We start from the raw sequence: 16,531 nt of genomic DNA, 5'->3' as shown, positions 1-16,531 counted from the left end.
ATAGGGAACATAGATTGTAAGCTCTACTGGAGCAGAGACTGAAGTGAATGGCCAAATATTCTCTGTAAAGCGCTGCGGAATATGTGTGCGCTATATAAATAACTGGTAATAAATAAATAATATATGCTCCCCATCAGGGCCGGATTAAGGCTTGTGGGGGCCCCAGACCAACTAAGTTGTGGGGGCCCCCGCCAATCCGCACGGAGTCTGCCCCTACCCCCTCTTAAAAGCACAACACGGAGCCTACCCCCCCCCCCATCAGGTGGAGTACCGCAAGGCTCAGTCCTAGATCCTCTGCTTTTCTTACTCTATACCAGGTTTCTTAGCAAACTTAGCTCCTTTGGATTTCAGTATCACCTGTATGTGGATGATGCTCCGATCTACCTATCCTACGGAATCGGTATGTATGACCGCCGGACGTCAGGCCGGCGGTTGAAATCCCGACCCCGGCAGCCCAATGGGTGAAGATACCGACAGCGGAGGGAAGTAGGTTTATCCCTACCCCTTTCCCCCTTAACCCTCCCTTAGGGGTGCCTAACCCTAACCCACCCCCCCTAGTGCATAACCCTAACTTTCCCCCAGGGGTGCCTGAAACTAACCCCCCCTCCCCCTAAACCGAACCCTCCCCTTTTGCCTAACCCTAACCTCCCCCCCGGGGTAGCCTAACCCAAATCCCCCCTTCCCTTAGCCTAACTCTCCCGGGGGGGGTGCCTAACCCTAAGTCCCCCCAGGAGTCCCTAAACCTAACCCCCCCCTACAGCGGCTAAGAGGTCCCGACGCCCGGCTTACCTTCGTTCGGTATGCTTGGTGTCGGGATTTCGGCGGGTGGATAATGATAGGCAGTGAAATGTGGACCAGTGGAAAAGTTGCCCATACCAACCAATCAGCTCCTACCTATTATTTTATAGACTGTACTTGATAAATGCTACTTCAAATCTGACTGGTTGGTATGGGCAACTTCTCCAAACTTTTCACTTCTTGATACATAAACCCCTTAATCTTTTCAAAACAGAATTAACAATATTTCCACTGGAAAATAGTACTTACCAATCTGATATCTCTATCGCTGTTGATAACTCAACAATCAACCCTAACCCACAAGCTTGCTGCCTAGGTGTCATCCTGGAGTCTGAACTGTCTTTTGTTCCCCACATTCAATCTGTCCAAATCCTGTTGCATACATCTAAAAAACATATCCAGAATATGCCCGGTTCTTACACAAGACACTGCAAAAACTCTAATTCACGCACTCATTATCTCCCGTATTGATAATTGCAATAATCTCCTTACTGGTCTTCCCCAAAACAGACTTTCACTACTACAATTTTGAAATCAGCTGTGAGGCTGATTTTCCACACTAAATGTTCGTCTGCTGCTCCGCTCAAAGACCCTCCACCCGTATTCTACTGAATTCAATCTAAAATACTTTCTTACACATAAAGCTACAGGTTGAGTCTCCCATATCCAAATATTCCGAAATACGGAATATTTTTAGCATGACTGAGATAATGAAACCTTTGCTTTTTGATGGTTCAATGTATACAAACTTTGTTTAAGGTAGGGATATGCAGGCTCGGATAGGTTCGAGTTTGCACGTGGAGTTCGGATTTTTCCCTCCAAAAAAACGGAACTCAGAACGAGGCAAAACGTCATCTTACATGGACGAACATCATCATTCCTGGTCTTTTGTCCAGGAATGATGATGTTCGTCCATGTAAGATGACGTTTTGCCTCGTTCTGAGTTCCGTTTTTTTGGAGGGAAAAATCCGAACTCCACGTGCAAACTCGAACCTATCCGAGCCTGCACATCCCTAGTTTAAGGCACAAAATTATTAAAAATATAGTATAAAATGACCTATAGGCTGTGTGTATAAGGTGTATATGAGGTATACAATGGGCTTCCCGACTGCTTTATCCCGGCGTGGGATATATGACCGGCATCTATATCTAGACGCCTGTCATTTCCCCGATGCCGGGCGCCGCGAGCGGACAGCCGCGCAGGGGGGGGGGGTTAGGCACCCCCTCGGGGGACTTAGGTTTAGGCAGCGGGGAAGGGGGGGGGTGTTAGGGTTAGGCACTCGGGGGGGGGGGGGGGGGGGGGGGGGAGGTTGGGGCTAGGCACCCCTAAGGAGGGTTAGGGTAGTCTATACTTACCTTAGCGACGATCGGGATTTCCAACGCTGTCGGGCTTCCGCTGCCGGGAACTCTGCTTTTGTCGGCCAGGCGCTGACGGGAATCGAACCATGCGGCCGGCGGTATTTCATACCGATTCCGTATGAAACATAAATGAAATTATTAAAAATATTGTATAAAATGACCTTCAGGCTGTGTGTATAAGGTGTATATGAATCAAATGCATTCTGTGTTAAGATTTGGGCCCTATTCTTAAGACATTTATTTTTAATATGGTATGCAAATATTCCAAAATAGAGAATATTCCGATATCCAAAATACCCCTGGTCCCAAGCATTTTGGATATAGGAGACTTAACCTGTATTAACAAAACGCCAAGATACATCTCTTCGCTTATCTCAAAATATATCCCAGCTCGACCTCTCCTAAAAGCACAATATCTGCATCTCTCATCTACACTCATTACCTGCTCCCATTCACGGTTACAGTACTTTTTTCGGGCTGCATCTTCTCTGTTGAATGTCCTCCCAGACACAATAAGGCTTTCCTCTAGTCTCCAAACCTTCAAGTGTTCCCTGAAAACTCACCTCATCAGACAAGCTTATCAGATTCCTGAACCATGCAAATAACCTCCATAAGCTATCCTACCCAATTAAATTACCTCTATACGGTCTACACATAACTTATTTTCTCTTTCTTCACTGTCTCATTATGCCAACATTGCTATGTGACTGCATCATACATCCCATCAAGAACCTCTGCAATGTGGCTGGACCAATATCCAATATGTAGCACTTATCATTGTGTATCAGTGTCTATTTCCCTACAGATTGTAAGTTTGCGAGTACGGCCTCTATGTCTGTTTGTCACCACCCAATCTTGTTTTATTACTATTTTGTTCCCAAATGTAAAGCGTAATATAAGTAAATGTTTATAAACATTCCCATGTGCTAGACAAAGTCAGCATCTTTAAATTAAAACAGGGTGGTCATTTGAGCTTTCAATTTGCTATTGACCAGTTAAGTGACAAACCAAATCTATGATCACTATTCATTGTAGCTGATGAGAAAAGGAAGATGCACAGTGGACACAGGTGATAGGATCAGCCCTTCTTCCTCACCTGTAGAGGACGGCCTCTCCTCCCACACTCTGTTTGTTAAAGGGGTTTTTCGGTTGCAGTCACCCTCTGAGTGTACAGATGAAGCAGAGGGAGGCCTCTCTCCCGAAGGCTGTCCTGGTGCAGGTGACTTTGACTTCCGGCTACTTGGTCTGGACGTCTTGGGCTTCCCTCCACTGCCTGAAATAAACAAACAAACCTAAAGCACTGTGAAAGCCCCTTAGCAAAAGAAAATTAAAAGTGGATTGTGAAGAGCACTAGCAAAATGTGGGGTAGCCACAGTCAGGAAAATTCGTGGACACCGGAGCCAGCTCTGTGGGTGTTTTGAGATAAACAAAAAAAAAAGCTATATCTATCTCTACACAAGATGATCCCTTTTCCTGCACTTCAATTAGAATATTAAAATATTATCAGCGAACACTATTATAACAACTTGAATTTTAGCTGCACCTCTTGAAAATAACCCACCAGCAAGAGTTCCATCTAATGCCGCGTACACACTAGCTGATATTGTGAACGATTGAATGATAACGATATCGTTAACAATATCGTCCAGTGCGCATGCAAGATATCGTTAACGATGCGCGCTCCCGCGGCTAGTTAACGATATCTTTCATCGCCTGAACATGCAGGCCAACCTGACGATATCGTCAGGTTGTGCATGTTCAGGGATGCTGCCAGTGATGTCACTTACGATATAGTTCAGTGTATAGGCTCAATGTCGTTAACGACATTGAGCCTGGCAAACACTTACGTTAATGCTCATGGAGCGAATCGTTAAGTGTGTATTCACCTTAACAATGTAAATACCTAATTTGATTCAAAAGGACCCTTTGGTAGACACAGCGTGATAGCTACCTCTTGGTATGTCACATATGTGGTCTAACTTACTAGTGATGTTTTAGCCTCATGAATATTGACATATAATAAAATATTATGTTAATAAATGTTATGCTTTGTTTTAGATATTCAATACAATAGCCTTCCTTCTCTGGGTTCCCTACCTATGAAGTAACTTTTTTCAGTATTACAAGTTACATTTTTTGACCTGATACACTGCTTTCCTGTATAGTAAATAACAGTCATACAAATTCAACATAGATATTGGTTACCTAGACTGATAGGACTACAGTCCAAGACTGTGAGGTAGCACTCTGGTGATTAATTATAAAAAACTCAAAACTTTCTTGTGTCAGTGGATAGAAAAGTTTGGAGCATCATAAGTGCTACAGAAGAGGAAGCAGGCAGAGCTTTACATGGTTAACAGCAATGGCAACAAAAACTAAAATTAATAAACCAAAAGAAGAAAGTAGAAAAAAAAAAATAATAATTATATATATGTAACAGTAGGGTAGACCAGAAGTGTGAAATGAAAAATAAAGCAGCAGACCTGGCAAGGACCGCATGTCGTCATTCCGTCCATCAGCAGCCGTTAAAGGTATAGCAGAGGGCAGGCTTGCGTTGGCATTCAAAGGGTTAAAAGCATTGGTATTGAGTGCTGAGCGGTCTTCCCACTGCTCATCATATTTACCCATTAGGGCCTTCCTAATTATGGCCTCCAACCCTATGTTACTGCTGGAGCTCTCCTGCACAGCTTGCGTTCTGCAACCGATTGGTCCTGGCAAAAATAGGGTAAAGGTAAATTTAAGTAGGAAAAAGGGCCTTTAACATTTTTTGTGCTGTGGCTATGACAGCATCAATGTGTTCTACTTATTTAAGTTCCACTCTGATTTTTTTCCTTATATACAAACCTTATTCACGTCAGTATCAGGATTACTACAGTTTCTTATTGTGTGATATCGTAATTCTAAGCATAGGTTTTAACATTCTGGGTGCATGGGTATAACGTTAAAGCACCATAAGCCAGGTGCCTGACACCAACATCAAATTTATGAACATCAAGGGTTTCTGCAAGGAACTAACAACTATGTTCTCTAGGTAAAAAAAACATACATATATACCTACACACACACATTTATACACACACACACACACACATACACAGATGTGTCCTCGCTTGTCTTTGCTGCAGTCGGGCCAAACAGCCCCACCTGTCGCGCCTGGTTCTGAGAAACTCTGCTAGCGCCAGAGGTCTTTTTTGACGAAAACGCATCTAAGTCGAAATGTGATGCGACCTCCACACATGAGCAGACTCTGCTAATTCATTTGACAGGTGACACTTGTATATCTGTGAGCAACTTATGCTGGGCACACACTGGCCGGCATATCGGCTGTTCACTTCAACGGATGATATATCCTGTGTGCGTCGGCCAGTGTGTACATACAATATGTTATAGACATATCTCCCCAGCTGTGCAGCAGCCAGTGGCAGATAAATCTACACACCAGGCTGTGAGTACGGGCGGTACGACGAACGCCCATACATTTGCTGCACAGGCCGCCGGGGAGTGGGGCGCGCCGCGACTCCCGGCCAGATGGCAGTGATGATTGTTCAGTGTGTATAAACAACCATCATCTGTATATATATATCTGTAGATCAGTCGATTTGCAGATATATTGTTCAGGTGTGTACCCAGCTTAAGTCTCTCAATCAGCATGAGAAGTGCTACAATGTAGCAGCCACTGTTTTTTTATTTTTTTTTTACACCAAGTGCCGTTTTCAGACTCAGGTGCACACAGATATACAAGTGTCACATATCAAATCAGCACAGTCTCCTGGTGCGTACTAGTTGCATCGCAACTTGGACGCATTCTTAGCAAAAAAAAGATGGCCAACGCTAGCAGAATTGTGCAGGATCTGGTGGCTCACTCACAACAGGCATATTGCGCTGCATGGTGTATTTAAGCTAGGATTAGATCTGGTAGTGCTATCAGGTTCATCATACAATTGGAGTCATGCTCTCAGTCATAAACATAGCAACTTCCACACGCTTTTGAGTCAGGAATTTCACTTTTATGAATGTGTGACATTTAGTGCAGACACAACTACTAATCTCTCAATACATGAAGGCAAAATATTTAGACCAGCATATGGACTGTTGCCTCTTCCAAAATATATAAATGTATTACCTGATCCTGTAATGGCTGGCATGTTAAATATTTCTGTTCCCGGCTGTCCAATATCTGGCAAGTAAAATAAAATAACAATCTAGTACAATTCACTGTTTCAAGACCATATTTTCGTAGAAGAAAATCACACATCACAGTACTAATAATATGGGGCAGATCTGGTGTTAAACTCAATAAGGATAGAGTACAGTTTCTATCAATATTCTGTTACTTAATTTCATATATCCTCCACCATATTATTATGTACTGTATTTGTTTTGGTGTCTGAACCTGCATGCTATAAGGAGGTCAGCATGTCGACGCTTACATTACTGGTGCTAGAATCCTGACGCCGGCATCCCAACCGACGGGATACCGAAGGTAAGTAGTGGGGTTGGGGTTAGGTTTAGGGTTAGGCACTAAGGGAGGAGGGTTAGGTTTATGGTGCGGGGAGGGGGGAAGGTTAGGTTTAGGCACTAGGGGGAGAGGTTAGGGTAGGGAGAGGTTTAGCATACCGACCAACAAGTTGTCGTCGGGATTCTGGCCGCCAGGATCATGAGAGCTGGCATCCTGTACCCAACCCACTATAAGTGGTGCTTTATGAAATTTTCTATATGAAGGTATCAGGGTATGTGAAAGTGTCTTTAATTTAAAAAAAAAAATTCGATTACATTTTTTGCAACTTCCCCTGTCAAAAAGATTGAGATGTGTAATAGGATCAGTACATTCATAGATATCTTAGATTTGAAGAGGACCTGCCAGCAGGGCAGTTGATGTTTTCTTTTTTTTGCCCTATATCAACAGCCCCTTCTGCGTAAAAAAACAACAACTTGGTTTCCCTAAGAATAAGGATAAACAACAAGTGAGGTGCCATTAAAGGTGCACACATATACCAGACTTCTGTAGGAGTGTGCGTGTATCTGCTATAAACACAGGAGCATCCACCTAATGAACTTAGAAAGAAACACTTAGCCATCTGTAGTCATGGAACACTAAGGGAGACTTGTTAAGTATAGCTGAAGTCCACCCGGAGAGTAAGCACTTCACACTACTAGTACAACTTTTACCTTCCAAAACAGACTGCACTATGCTGGGCCAGCTTTTTAGAGCATAGTGAATAAAATGGTTTTGGCTGAGGAAGGGGAGGGGTGGGGCACTATGAATTAAATCAAATAAAACCATCAACTTAAATACAGTGGCGCAAGCTTATTTAGCTGAGAACTTTAGGTGTTAAAAACATTAGGTATTTAAGATGTATACGTACTTCAGTATTAACCTTTTTATATTCACTACATGGAGTTGCCTATGTTTTGGGCTGGACAAAATATGAATAATCCTGATATGTGGGAAATAATCTGGACATAAACAAGCTATTACATGTTCTTGATTGGCTGTGACTAAGGCACTATAGCAGGATGTATGACAGAGGGGGAGGGGCACAGTTTTACAGCGGGTTTCTCAAGAATGGTATTTTGTGTTATTAACCATAAATAATTTATTTATACATTGCAATTAAGCTTTTACTGAAACTATTAAAGTTAGAGTTTCAAAACTGCACTACAGTTTCACTTACACTTTTAACAGATGAGCACAAAGCCTCCATTTATCAAATTTATTATGCTTATCAGCTGCTTGTGCCATTAATGGCACATTTTGTTCTATTTGTATGAATGCTGTATTTTTCTCACTTCTGCATGTCATATTAAGAGTTGCAGTTTTTATTATTATTATATTTATATTTGGCCTTACAGATAAACCCTCTTTTGTGGATTTCTGGTGGCAAGCATGTTTAAGAGGAGCTACTAGCTTGCTAATTTGCCTGGCTAGTAGGCTAATTGCCCAGCTGAACAGTGCTCTGTCAGTTACCAGTACGGGTTGCAGAGAGCAGCAATATAGAAGTGGGCTGTAGTGACCCAGTTAAAAGATTAGCATGCTGAGCACACTGCTTTCCAATCTCTCCAGCAAACTGGTTCTCCCCTTGCAACTGGCCCGACTTTACATAACATTTATTTGGTATAGAGCATCATGGCAACCTCGGAATGCCAACAACTCTTTAGCATTTACTAATCCCTGGCAACATGGCTGTGTCTAGGGACTACTCTAGAACAGTACAAACTTGAGGTAACTCAAGTTTCTCCAATGTTGTCCCAGAATTGTATAAAGCTTCCACCCTCCTCCCAATCCAAACTTCTTCTGTGTGAAAAAACAAACATGGAAACTCTTACTATACTCTGGCTCATTCCTGTTGGTTGTACTAAGCTTTTTAATGATCTCCTGTTTCTTGGATTTAACCATAGCAGAGGTGCTCTCAGTCAGCTTACTGAAGAACGCTGGGGGTTGCGTGTTGTTCCCTGGGGATTTCGAACCCATTCTGTAGAGAGAAAAATATATACAATGTATGTCACAAAATAAAGCAATACTTTTCAGTGTCTGTCATGGGTATATAATATTTTTGTGAATGGCTCAAGGTGTTCTTGTCAAGAATCCTACACAATATTCTATAATAACCAGACCAACACCGTAAAAGCTGAATGACCCTGGAACCACCCATTTGCAGTTACAAATTTACAGGATAATAATGGTTTTTGATGAAAATGGAAACAGGAGTTTCAGGAGATGAATGCAGCTAACAAAAATGTGCACCAACCTTAGCTAAATGCACCTCTGCAATATATATTACATGTTTAATGGAGGGTAGCATAAAATACGTACACAAAGTATGGAGAATACAAGTAGATGCATACAAATATGGCACAAATATTAAGACTGTATCAAATTGTGGCAATAATTAAGGGCCTTATTTAGTGTTCTGAGCAAATCCAGCTAAACAATACACATCACCTTGACAAACTATACTGGGATCCCACAGAAAAACTCTACAGCTCACTGTCTAACTGCCAAAGGCCCATCTAAGAGACTGTCCTGTCTATCAACACATTGCAGCTTGTAACAAGTCCCGAGCACTGGTCATTGAGTATTTGAGACAAATTACAAGCCCCAAATGACGAGAGCGTGTAATTTCTAAATTATAAAGGAAAACTCAGAGGTAAGCCAGCGCACTGCTAGTAGCACAGACAATTTCTGGACCAGTGGAGACTGTTGAGGACCCACTAAAATGAGGGAATAACACACATTATTCCCTTAATATTGTAGACTCAGTTGAAAACATGTTTAACATTTTTAATTAATGGCTATGTCCACCAACTAAGTACATTTTCAGGCATCGTGCCTTGTACCACCACAACGTAGAGCTATGGAAATACAATGTCATGGGCCCCTTCAGTTAATCGGTGTTTAATTTCAACTGCACTGGATCCTCTCCTTTTGCTGACAATATAGGCATCTAGAAAAAGTAAATGTTGCTCTGAAGGTTTTTAAACACAGGCTTTGATTGGACACAGCGGAGACTATCTGCACCCATGCTAGACACTGCATCTCCTCTACCCCCTCTAGTTAAGGGAGAGGAACCAATGTAGTCCTAAATGGGCTTTAACAAATAGCTTGGGTACCGTACACTCAGATATGCTAGTTGAGAAAAGGGGTTGGGATATCCAGAATTTTTTTTGGGGGTGGGAGTGGGGGGGCGCATATCCTTTAACTTCTTTCTCAAATAGATCTCCTAGTAAATGTTACTATCTTCTGTAGGTCCGAACTTTCAGGGTTTACGAGAAAGTGAACACAGTGTGCAGGCTCGGATAGGTTCGAGTTTGCACGTTGAGTTCGGATTTTTCCCTCCAAAAATATAAGAACTTACCCTTGTTATCTCTATTTCTACGAAGTCCATACGGTTCCACAGGATACCTTGGGGTATAGGTGTGACGTCAGTCGCAGGGCACCAAAGAGTTAAGCTTTCAGCCTCCCAGGATGCACTGGGTCCCCCTCCTATACCCCGCCCCCGAGCCAAGGCACCCCAGTTAGTTACCAAGCCATAGGCCGGAGGAGGAGAAGGAAGAGAGAGAACAAAGATCTGGACACATACAAGAATCACATTCTCACCAGAGGGAGACGGAAAACCGGTGACCAGAGCAAAGCCCATCTGCAGCACAGGTGAGACAGGGCGGGAGTCCTGTGGAACCCTATGGACTTCGTAGAAAGAGAGATAACAAGGGTAAGTTCTTACCATATCTCATATTTTCTACTTCAGGGTCCATAGGGTATCCACAGGATACCTTGGGGATGTCCCAAAGCAGTATCCTTTAAGGGTGGGAACGCTCCTGTGCTGAAAGGAGAATCCGCCGCCCGAAGGAAGCATCCTGAGAGGCGAAGGTGTCAAGCCTGTAATACCTCACGAAGGTATGGACAGAGGACCACGTAGCAGCCTTGCAGATCTGGACTGCAGAGGCACCACGTCGAGCTGCCCACGAAGGACCCACAGACCTAGTGGAATGAGCCTTCACAGAAGGAGGAACCGGCAGGCCTTCATGAAGATAAGCTTCAGAAATAGCCATACGGATCCAGGCTGCCAAAGTTTGCTTTGAAGCAGGCCAACCCTTTTTACGGAAGCCATAGAGGACAAACAAAGCGTCCGACTTCCTAAACGAAGAAGTGCGGTCAACATAAGTCCTTAAGGCCCGCACAACATCCAAAGAGGCCTCACCCACGGAAAGACCCGGTGAGTTAAAGGCCGGAACAACGATTTCCTCGTTAACATGAAACTGGGAAACAACTTTGGGAAGAAACTCGGGGCGAGTGCGGAGCACTGCCCTGTTCCCATGAAAAACCAAGAAAGGGGGTCTACAAGAAAGAGCCCCTAACTCAGAAACACGTCTGGCCAAAGCAATAGCCAAAAGGAAAACAGTCTTAGCTGTTAGCCATTTAAGATCCACTGAGCCCAGTGGTTCAAACGGCGGTCCTTGGAGAGCCCTCAGGACCACAGCCAAATCCCAAGGCGCCACAGGTGGAACAAAGGGCGGCTGAATGCGGACAACACCTTGCATAAAGGTGCGCACATCCGGGATTGTAGCAATCCTACGGTGAAACCAGACAGACAGGGCCGAAACCTGTACCTTCAAAGAAGCAAGGCGAAGCCCATGATCTAGTCCCGCTTGCAGGAAGGCGAGAATCCGAGACAGACGAAACTCCCGCGGTGCATAACCTCTCGGTCGACACCACTGGAAGAACGTATGCCACACGCGATGGTATATCCTCGCGGAAGACTGTTCCGAGCTCGCAACATGGTACGCACCACAGAGCTGGAAAACCCCCGGGACCTCAGCATGGCCGTCTCAACAGCCACGCCGTCAAAGACAGCCGAGTCAGGTCCGGGTGACGACAAGGACCCTGAGACAAGAGGTCCGGTCGTAGCGGCAACCGCAGAGGACTGTCCACGGACAGACCCTGAAGGTCTGAGAACCAGTGCCGTCTGGGCCACGCGGGAGCTATCAACAGGAGCGTCCCTCCTTCCTGTTTGAATTTCCGGATTACCCGTGGAAGGGAGACCGGAGGGAACAGATATGCGAACCGGAACGTCCACCGGACGGACAGAGCATCCACCAGAGACGCCTTTTCGTCTCTTGTGCGAGACCCGTACACCGGCAACTTGTTGTTGTGCCGGGACGCCATGAGGTCGATCTCTGGAAGACCCCATCTGTCCACCAGTAGTTGAAAAACGTCCGGGTGCAGGGACCATTCCCCCGGATGAACGTCCTGGCGACTTAGAAAGTCCGCCTCCCAATTGAGCACTCCCGGGATGAAGACCGCTGATATGGCCGGAAGATTGCGCTCCGCCCAAACCAGGATCCGAGACACCTCTACGAGAGCCGCCCGGCTTCGGGTTCCTCCTTGCCTGTTTATGTAGGCCACGGTGGTAGCGTTGTCCGACTGGACCTGTACCGGGTGACCCTGGAGAAACCGATGTGCCTGCTGGAGAGCATTGAAGACCGCACGGAGTTCCAAGATATTGATTGGAAGCTCCGCTTCTGTCGGAGTCCACCTGCCCTGGAACAGATGTGGACCCGAAACTGCTCCCCAGCCCCGAAGACTGGCGTCCGTAGTCAACAGGACCCAATTTGGAATCCAGAACGGACGTCCTTCGCTGAGGTGGGTCGTCTGTAACCACCAAGCAAGGGACAGGCGAACCTCCGGGGTGAACACAATCGTCTGGGACTTCAGAGACTGAGGCAGCCCGTTCCACTTTGACAGGATCAGGTGCTGCAGAGGTCTGGAGTGAAACTGGGCATATTCCACCATGTCGAACACCGACACCATGGAGCCCAGTAACCTCATCGCCGAGTGTAGAGACACCTGGCGGCTGTGCAGACAACTGCGCACCCTTGACTGCAAAGCAGAGATCTTTTCCTCCGTCACGAAGATCTTTTGCTGTCCCGAGTCCAATAAGGCTCCAAGATGCAGAATCCTCCGAGACGGGATTAGAGTGGACTTCTGCCAGTTGATTAGCCAGCCGTGCCGTTGCAGCAGGGCAATGGTCAGGTCTAAGTGGCGTAACAGGAGCTCTGGAGATCCCGCCACCAATAACAGGTCGTCCAAGTACGGCAACAGGCGGACTCCCTGCAGCCGCAGAGAAGCCGCCAGGACCGCCATCACCTTGGTGAACACACGTGGTGCTGTCGCCAGGCCAAAAGGTAACGCCCGAAACTGGAAGTGGTCGCTGCGGATTGCAAACCTGAAGAACTGTTGATGGCGCAAAAGAATAGGGACATGCAGGTAAGCGTCCTGTATGTCCAATGACACCATGTAGTCCCCCGGTTCCAGCGCCAGAATGATGGACCGTAGGGTCTCCATCCGAAACTTCGGTACCCGCAAAGACTTGTTGAGTGCTTTGAGGTTGAGAATCGGACGATACGACCCATTGGGTTTCTGTACCAAAAAAAAGATTTGAATAGAAACCCTGGCCCCTCTGGGAGAATGGAACAGGCACTATAACTCCAGCCTGGAGCATAGTGTGCAATACCTTCCGCAGCTCCGTAGCCTTGTTCCGGTCTGATGGTAGACCCGTGGTGAAGAATCGAGCCGGGGGTCTGTGCCGGAAGGAGAGGGCGTACCCGTGGGAGACCACCTGTCGTAGTGACCGACCAACACTGGGCGAACTGCAGCAGGCGGCCTCCCACCCTGGGATCCCCCAAAGGGAGGCCCGGACCGTCAGGCCGCAGGCTTGTCATCTGGCTTGGGGGCCGGACGTCTGGTACTCCATGCCTGCTTCCGGGGCTTGACCGATTTCCTAGGGCCAGCCTGACGAGGAAACGACTGTGGTTTGGGCCTGCCCTGGGCCCTAGATGACCGAAAGGACGATGGTCCAGAACCAGAAGGAGCAGCGGCCGACGGGAGACAAGCCGATTTGGCTGCCGCCAGCGTGGCCACAATCTTATCCAGATCCGGACCAAAGAGAACTTCTCCGGTAAACGGCAAGGCTTCCAGACCCTTCTTGGAATCTGCGTCCGCCTTCCAGGATCGCAGCCACAAGGTGCGACGAGCAGCTACCGCTGCTGAAGAAATTCTAGACACCAGAGTACTAATATCTAGAGCCACCTCGTTGATGTAAGTGGCCGAATCACGGAGATTGCCAATCAACTCCGCCTGTTCGGCCGGACAGTCGGAATCAAAAGGAGCCTCTAATGAATCCGCCCAGCGCTCCATCGCTCTGGCAACCCAGCAAATGGCCATAGCCGGCCGTGCTGCCCCCCCCGCAAGGGAATAAGCGGACTTCAGGCAGATTTCCACCTTGCAGTCCGTAGCATCCTTAAGGGAGGACATGGATGGCATCGGCAATGTGGCACTACGGACAAGACGGGTCACGTGAGAATCCACCTGTGGAGGGGATTCCCACTTAGCAAAATAATTATCCGCGAACGGATAAGCCACCGCCAGGCGTCTCTGCGGCTGGTATCTTTTGCCAGGCTGTTTCCACGCCTCCTCTAAATGGTCCACCAACTGACCCGAAAGAGGAAAGACTGTGGCATCGCCCTTCACATCTTTGAAAAAGGCATATTTAGACTTAGCCGCTGGGGGAACTTCGTCCTCAATCACCAAGGCTGTGCGGACCGCCCGAATAAGTCCAGGAATATATACTTTGGACTTAGCATCAGCGTCCTTAGTATGGAGAGGTTCCTGATCGTAAGGATCCAGAATCTCCCCATCATCAGACGTCCCTTCGTCATCCTCATAAGGAGCGGACAGAGACGCCACCGGCCGTTTATGAGGCCGCATCACAGACTCCCCTTGCAATACATCCGACAAGTGCTGTACAGAACTCGTCAGGGAGTTAACCCACGCTGGCTTCTGAGAAACCTGGAGCGGGGAAATAGGGAGACTGTGGGGTACCACCAATTGTCGTGGGAAACCCTGCATGGGTGACGACACCACAGACTGCTGGGACAAACCCATCGGAGTAAACGCGGGCTGCGGAGCTAACTGGCCCACTAAAGCTGTTAGCGCCTGAGCGAAACAAGCCCAGGGCGGCTCCTGTACCGGTGCTGTAACCGTAAGAGGCCGCGCCATGGACAAACACTGCCGGCAAAGGAAAATCACTTTCAGACATGATGGCACCCCGTATGTGACCCCTCTCACCAATTATATATTAAATAGGCGAGAGACCACCCTGCAGCACCGCACCGCAAGGGCTTAGCAGAAAGAACAGGGACAGTAATAAAGCTGACAGTTTAGAGAAGAAAAGTTACAGGCAGCGCTAGCACAGTCACATACAATGCAAAGAAAATCAATTCCTGCACTAACAGCGCTGATCACTCAACTACACAGACACAGGGCCTGGTAGGACACAGCGCTGCATACACAGACCTGACCACAGCGGAGGAGAGGTATGCGGGGGGACCCAGACCACGATGCTTCCGTCCAGTGCTTCCAGCAGCGTTCACCATGCGTTGGAGAAGATGGCCGCCGAGGAGCAGAGAGGAGGCTGGCCTGGGGGAGGAGCGCTGACACAGGGCCAGTCAGCACAGTGCAGAGAGGGCTGTGGGCAACGGGGGAAGCGCCGGCTGTGAGACAGGAAGGCGCGCTCCCCTGGCATGCATTTAACCCCTGGGACGCCGCAGCGCTACCGCTCTGCTGCGGTCCGCTGTCCCAGGGGGTAGTGGAAGCGCAGGTTGGTCGCCTGGCTCCACGCTGCAGCCAGTCCCCAGGGAGCCCCCTGCCTGGGGACTTAGGACCATGTGATCAGCGGGGACCCACCGCGGGACCCCGCTGCTTACCTCTGTCCCCCTTGAATCCGGCCATGGTCCGGAACATCTGGGGTCACCGCTAGCTGTGACCCCAGATGCCCACCAGCATCCCCGGATCAGTACCGGCGGGGTGTAGGGAAGACAGCATGGACGTCAGGACTGACTGTCCATGCTGTTCATCCAGATGTGCAGCCACAGCTGCATGAAGAAAAAGCTTCAGGGGCTCTTCTAGCCCCCACTCCAACAGGTGCACCCGACTCCGGCCGGGCACCAAACTAAACTGAGGTGCCTTGGCTCGGGGGCGGGGTATAGGAGGGGGACCCAGTGCATCCTGGGAGGCTGAAAGCTTAACTCTTTGGTGCCCTGCGACTGACGTCACACCTATACCCCAAGGTATCCTGTGGATACCCTATGGACCCTGAAGTGGAAAAAACGGAACTCAGAAGAGGCAAAACGTCATCTTGCATGGACGAACATCATCATTCCTGTTCGTCCATGTAAGATGACGTTTAGCCTCTTTCTGAGTTCCGTTTTTTTGGAGGGAAAAATCCAAACTCAACGTGCAAACTCGAACCTATCCGAGCCTGCACATCCCTAGTTTAAATTGACTCCAAAATAGTGATCAGTTTGTGATCTTTATCTTCCACAGAGCTCTATAGCAATGGACGGCCTGCAATATACTCCTTTCCCATGCAAAGAAAACCAGCACTATTCTGCAATTCTGGGTTCTTGGCTTCATGTAATGGAATACCATTTACTAATGATACCGACAAGATGTGTCTCCTGTTCTGCCATATTCTCCAATGTTATTAGATTCATTTTCAGAATTCTTTTACGGATAGCATGTTTGGGAGAATATTTATGGAGCATACACACGGTCAGATTTGTCAGATGAACGATTGAACGATTAAACGATTTGAACGATTTGAACGATTGAACGATTTTTGACTGCATTAAAATGAATGGAATCGTCCAAGTCTGACTGCAAACACATCAGATGTCAGAAATCGTTATCTGACCATCGGGAACGCGCATCGTTGATCGTCCATCGTTCAGGCATGTCAGATATGAACGATTTTCCTTCAGATATGAACGACTGAACGATTTTTAAATCGTTATCGTTCATATCTGAAGGAAAAAT

At 47.2% G+C, this 16,531-nt stretch overlaps 1 protein-coding gene across 14 annotated transcripts in view; it reads right to left on the bottom strand.

Annotated features, from left to right (window-relative positions):
- Positions 1-16,531, bottom strand: part of NCOR2 (nuclear receptor corepressor 2) — a 535,580-nt gene that overhangs the window by 8,156 nt on the left and 510,893 nt on the right. For 11 of the 14 annotated variants that reach the window (XM_088482142.1, XM_088482139.1, XM_088482136.1 and 8 more), the window contains 4 exons: positions 8,485-8,630; positions 6,281-6,334; positions 4,641-4,868; positions 3,254-3,430 (listed from right to left, as the gene is read on the bottom strand). In XM_088482142.1, the coding sequence (XP_088338268.1) occupies positions 3,254-3,430; positions 4,641-4,868; positions 6,281-6,334; positions 8,485-8,630 (605 nt within the window). The remainder of the gene's footprint in view (positions 1-3,253; positions 3,431-4,640; positions 4,869-6,280; positions 6,335-8,484; positions 8,631-16,531) is intronic. The other 3 variants (XM_088482137.1, XM_088482140.1, XM_088482138.1) reach the window with 2 other exon arrangements.

This window comes from Taudactylus pleione, unplaced genomic scaffold, assembly GCF_031769625.1.
Source record: "Taudactylus pleione unplaced genomic scaffold, aTauple2 ptg000282l, whole genome shotgun sequence".
NCBI classification, from domain to species: domain Eukaryota; kingdom Metazoa; phylum Chordata; class Amphibia; order Anura; family Myobatrachidae; genus Taudactylus; species Taudactylus pleione.
This window is presented reverse-complemented; position numbering and strand designations above follow the sequence as displayed.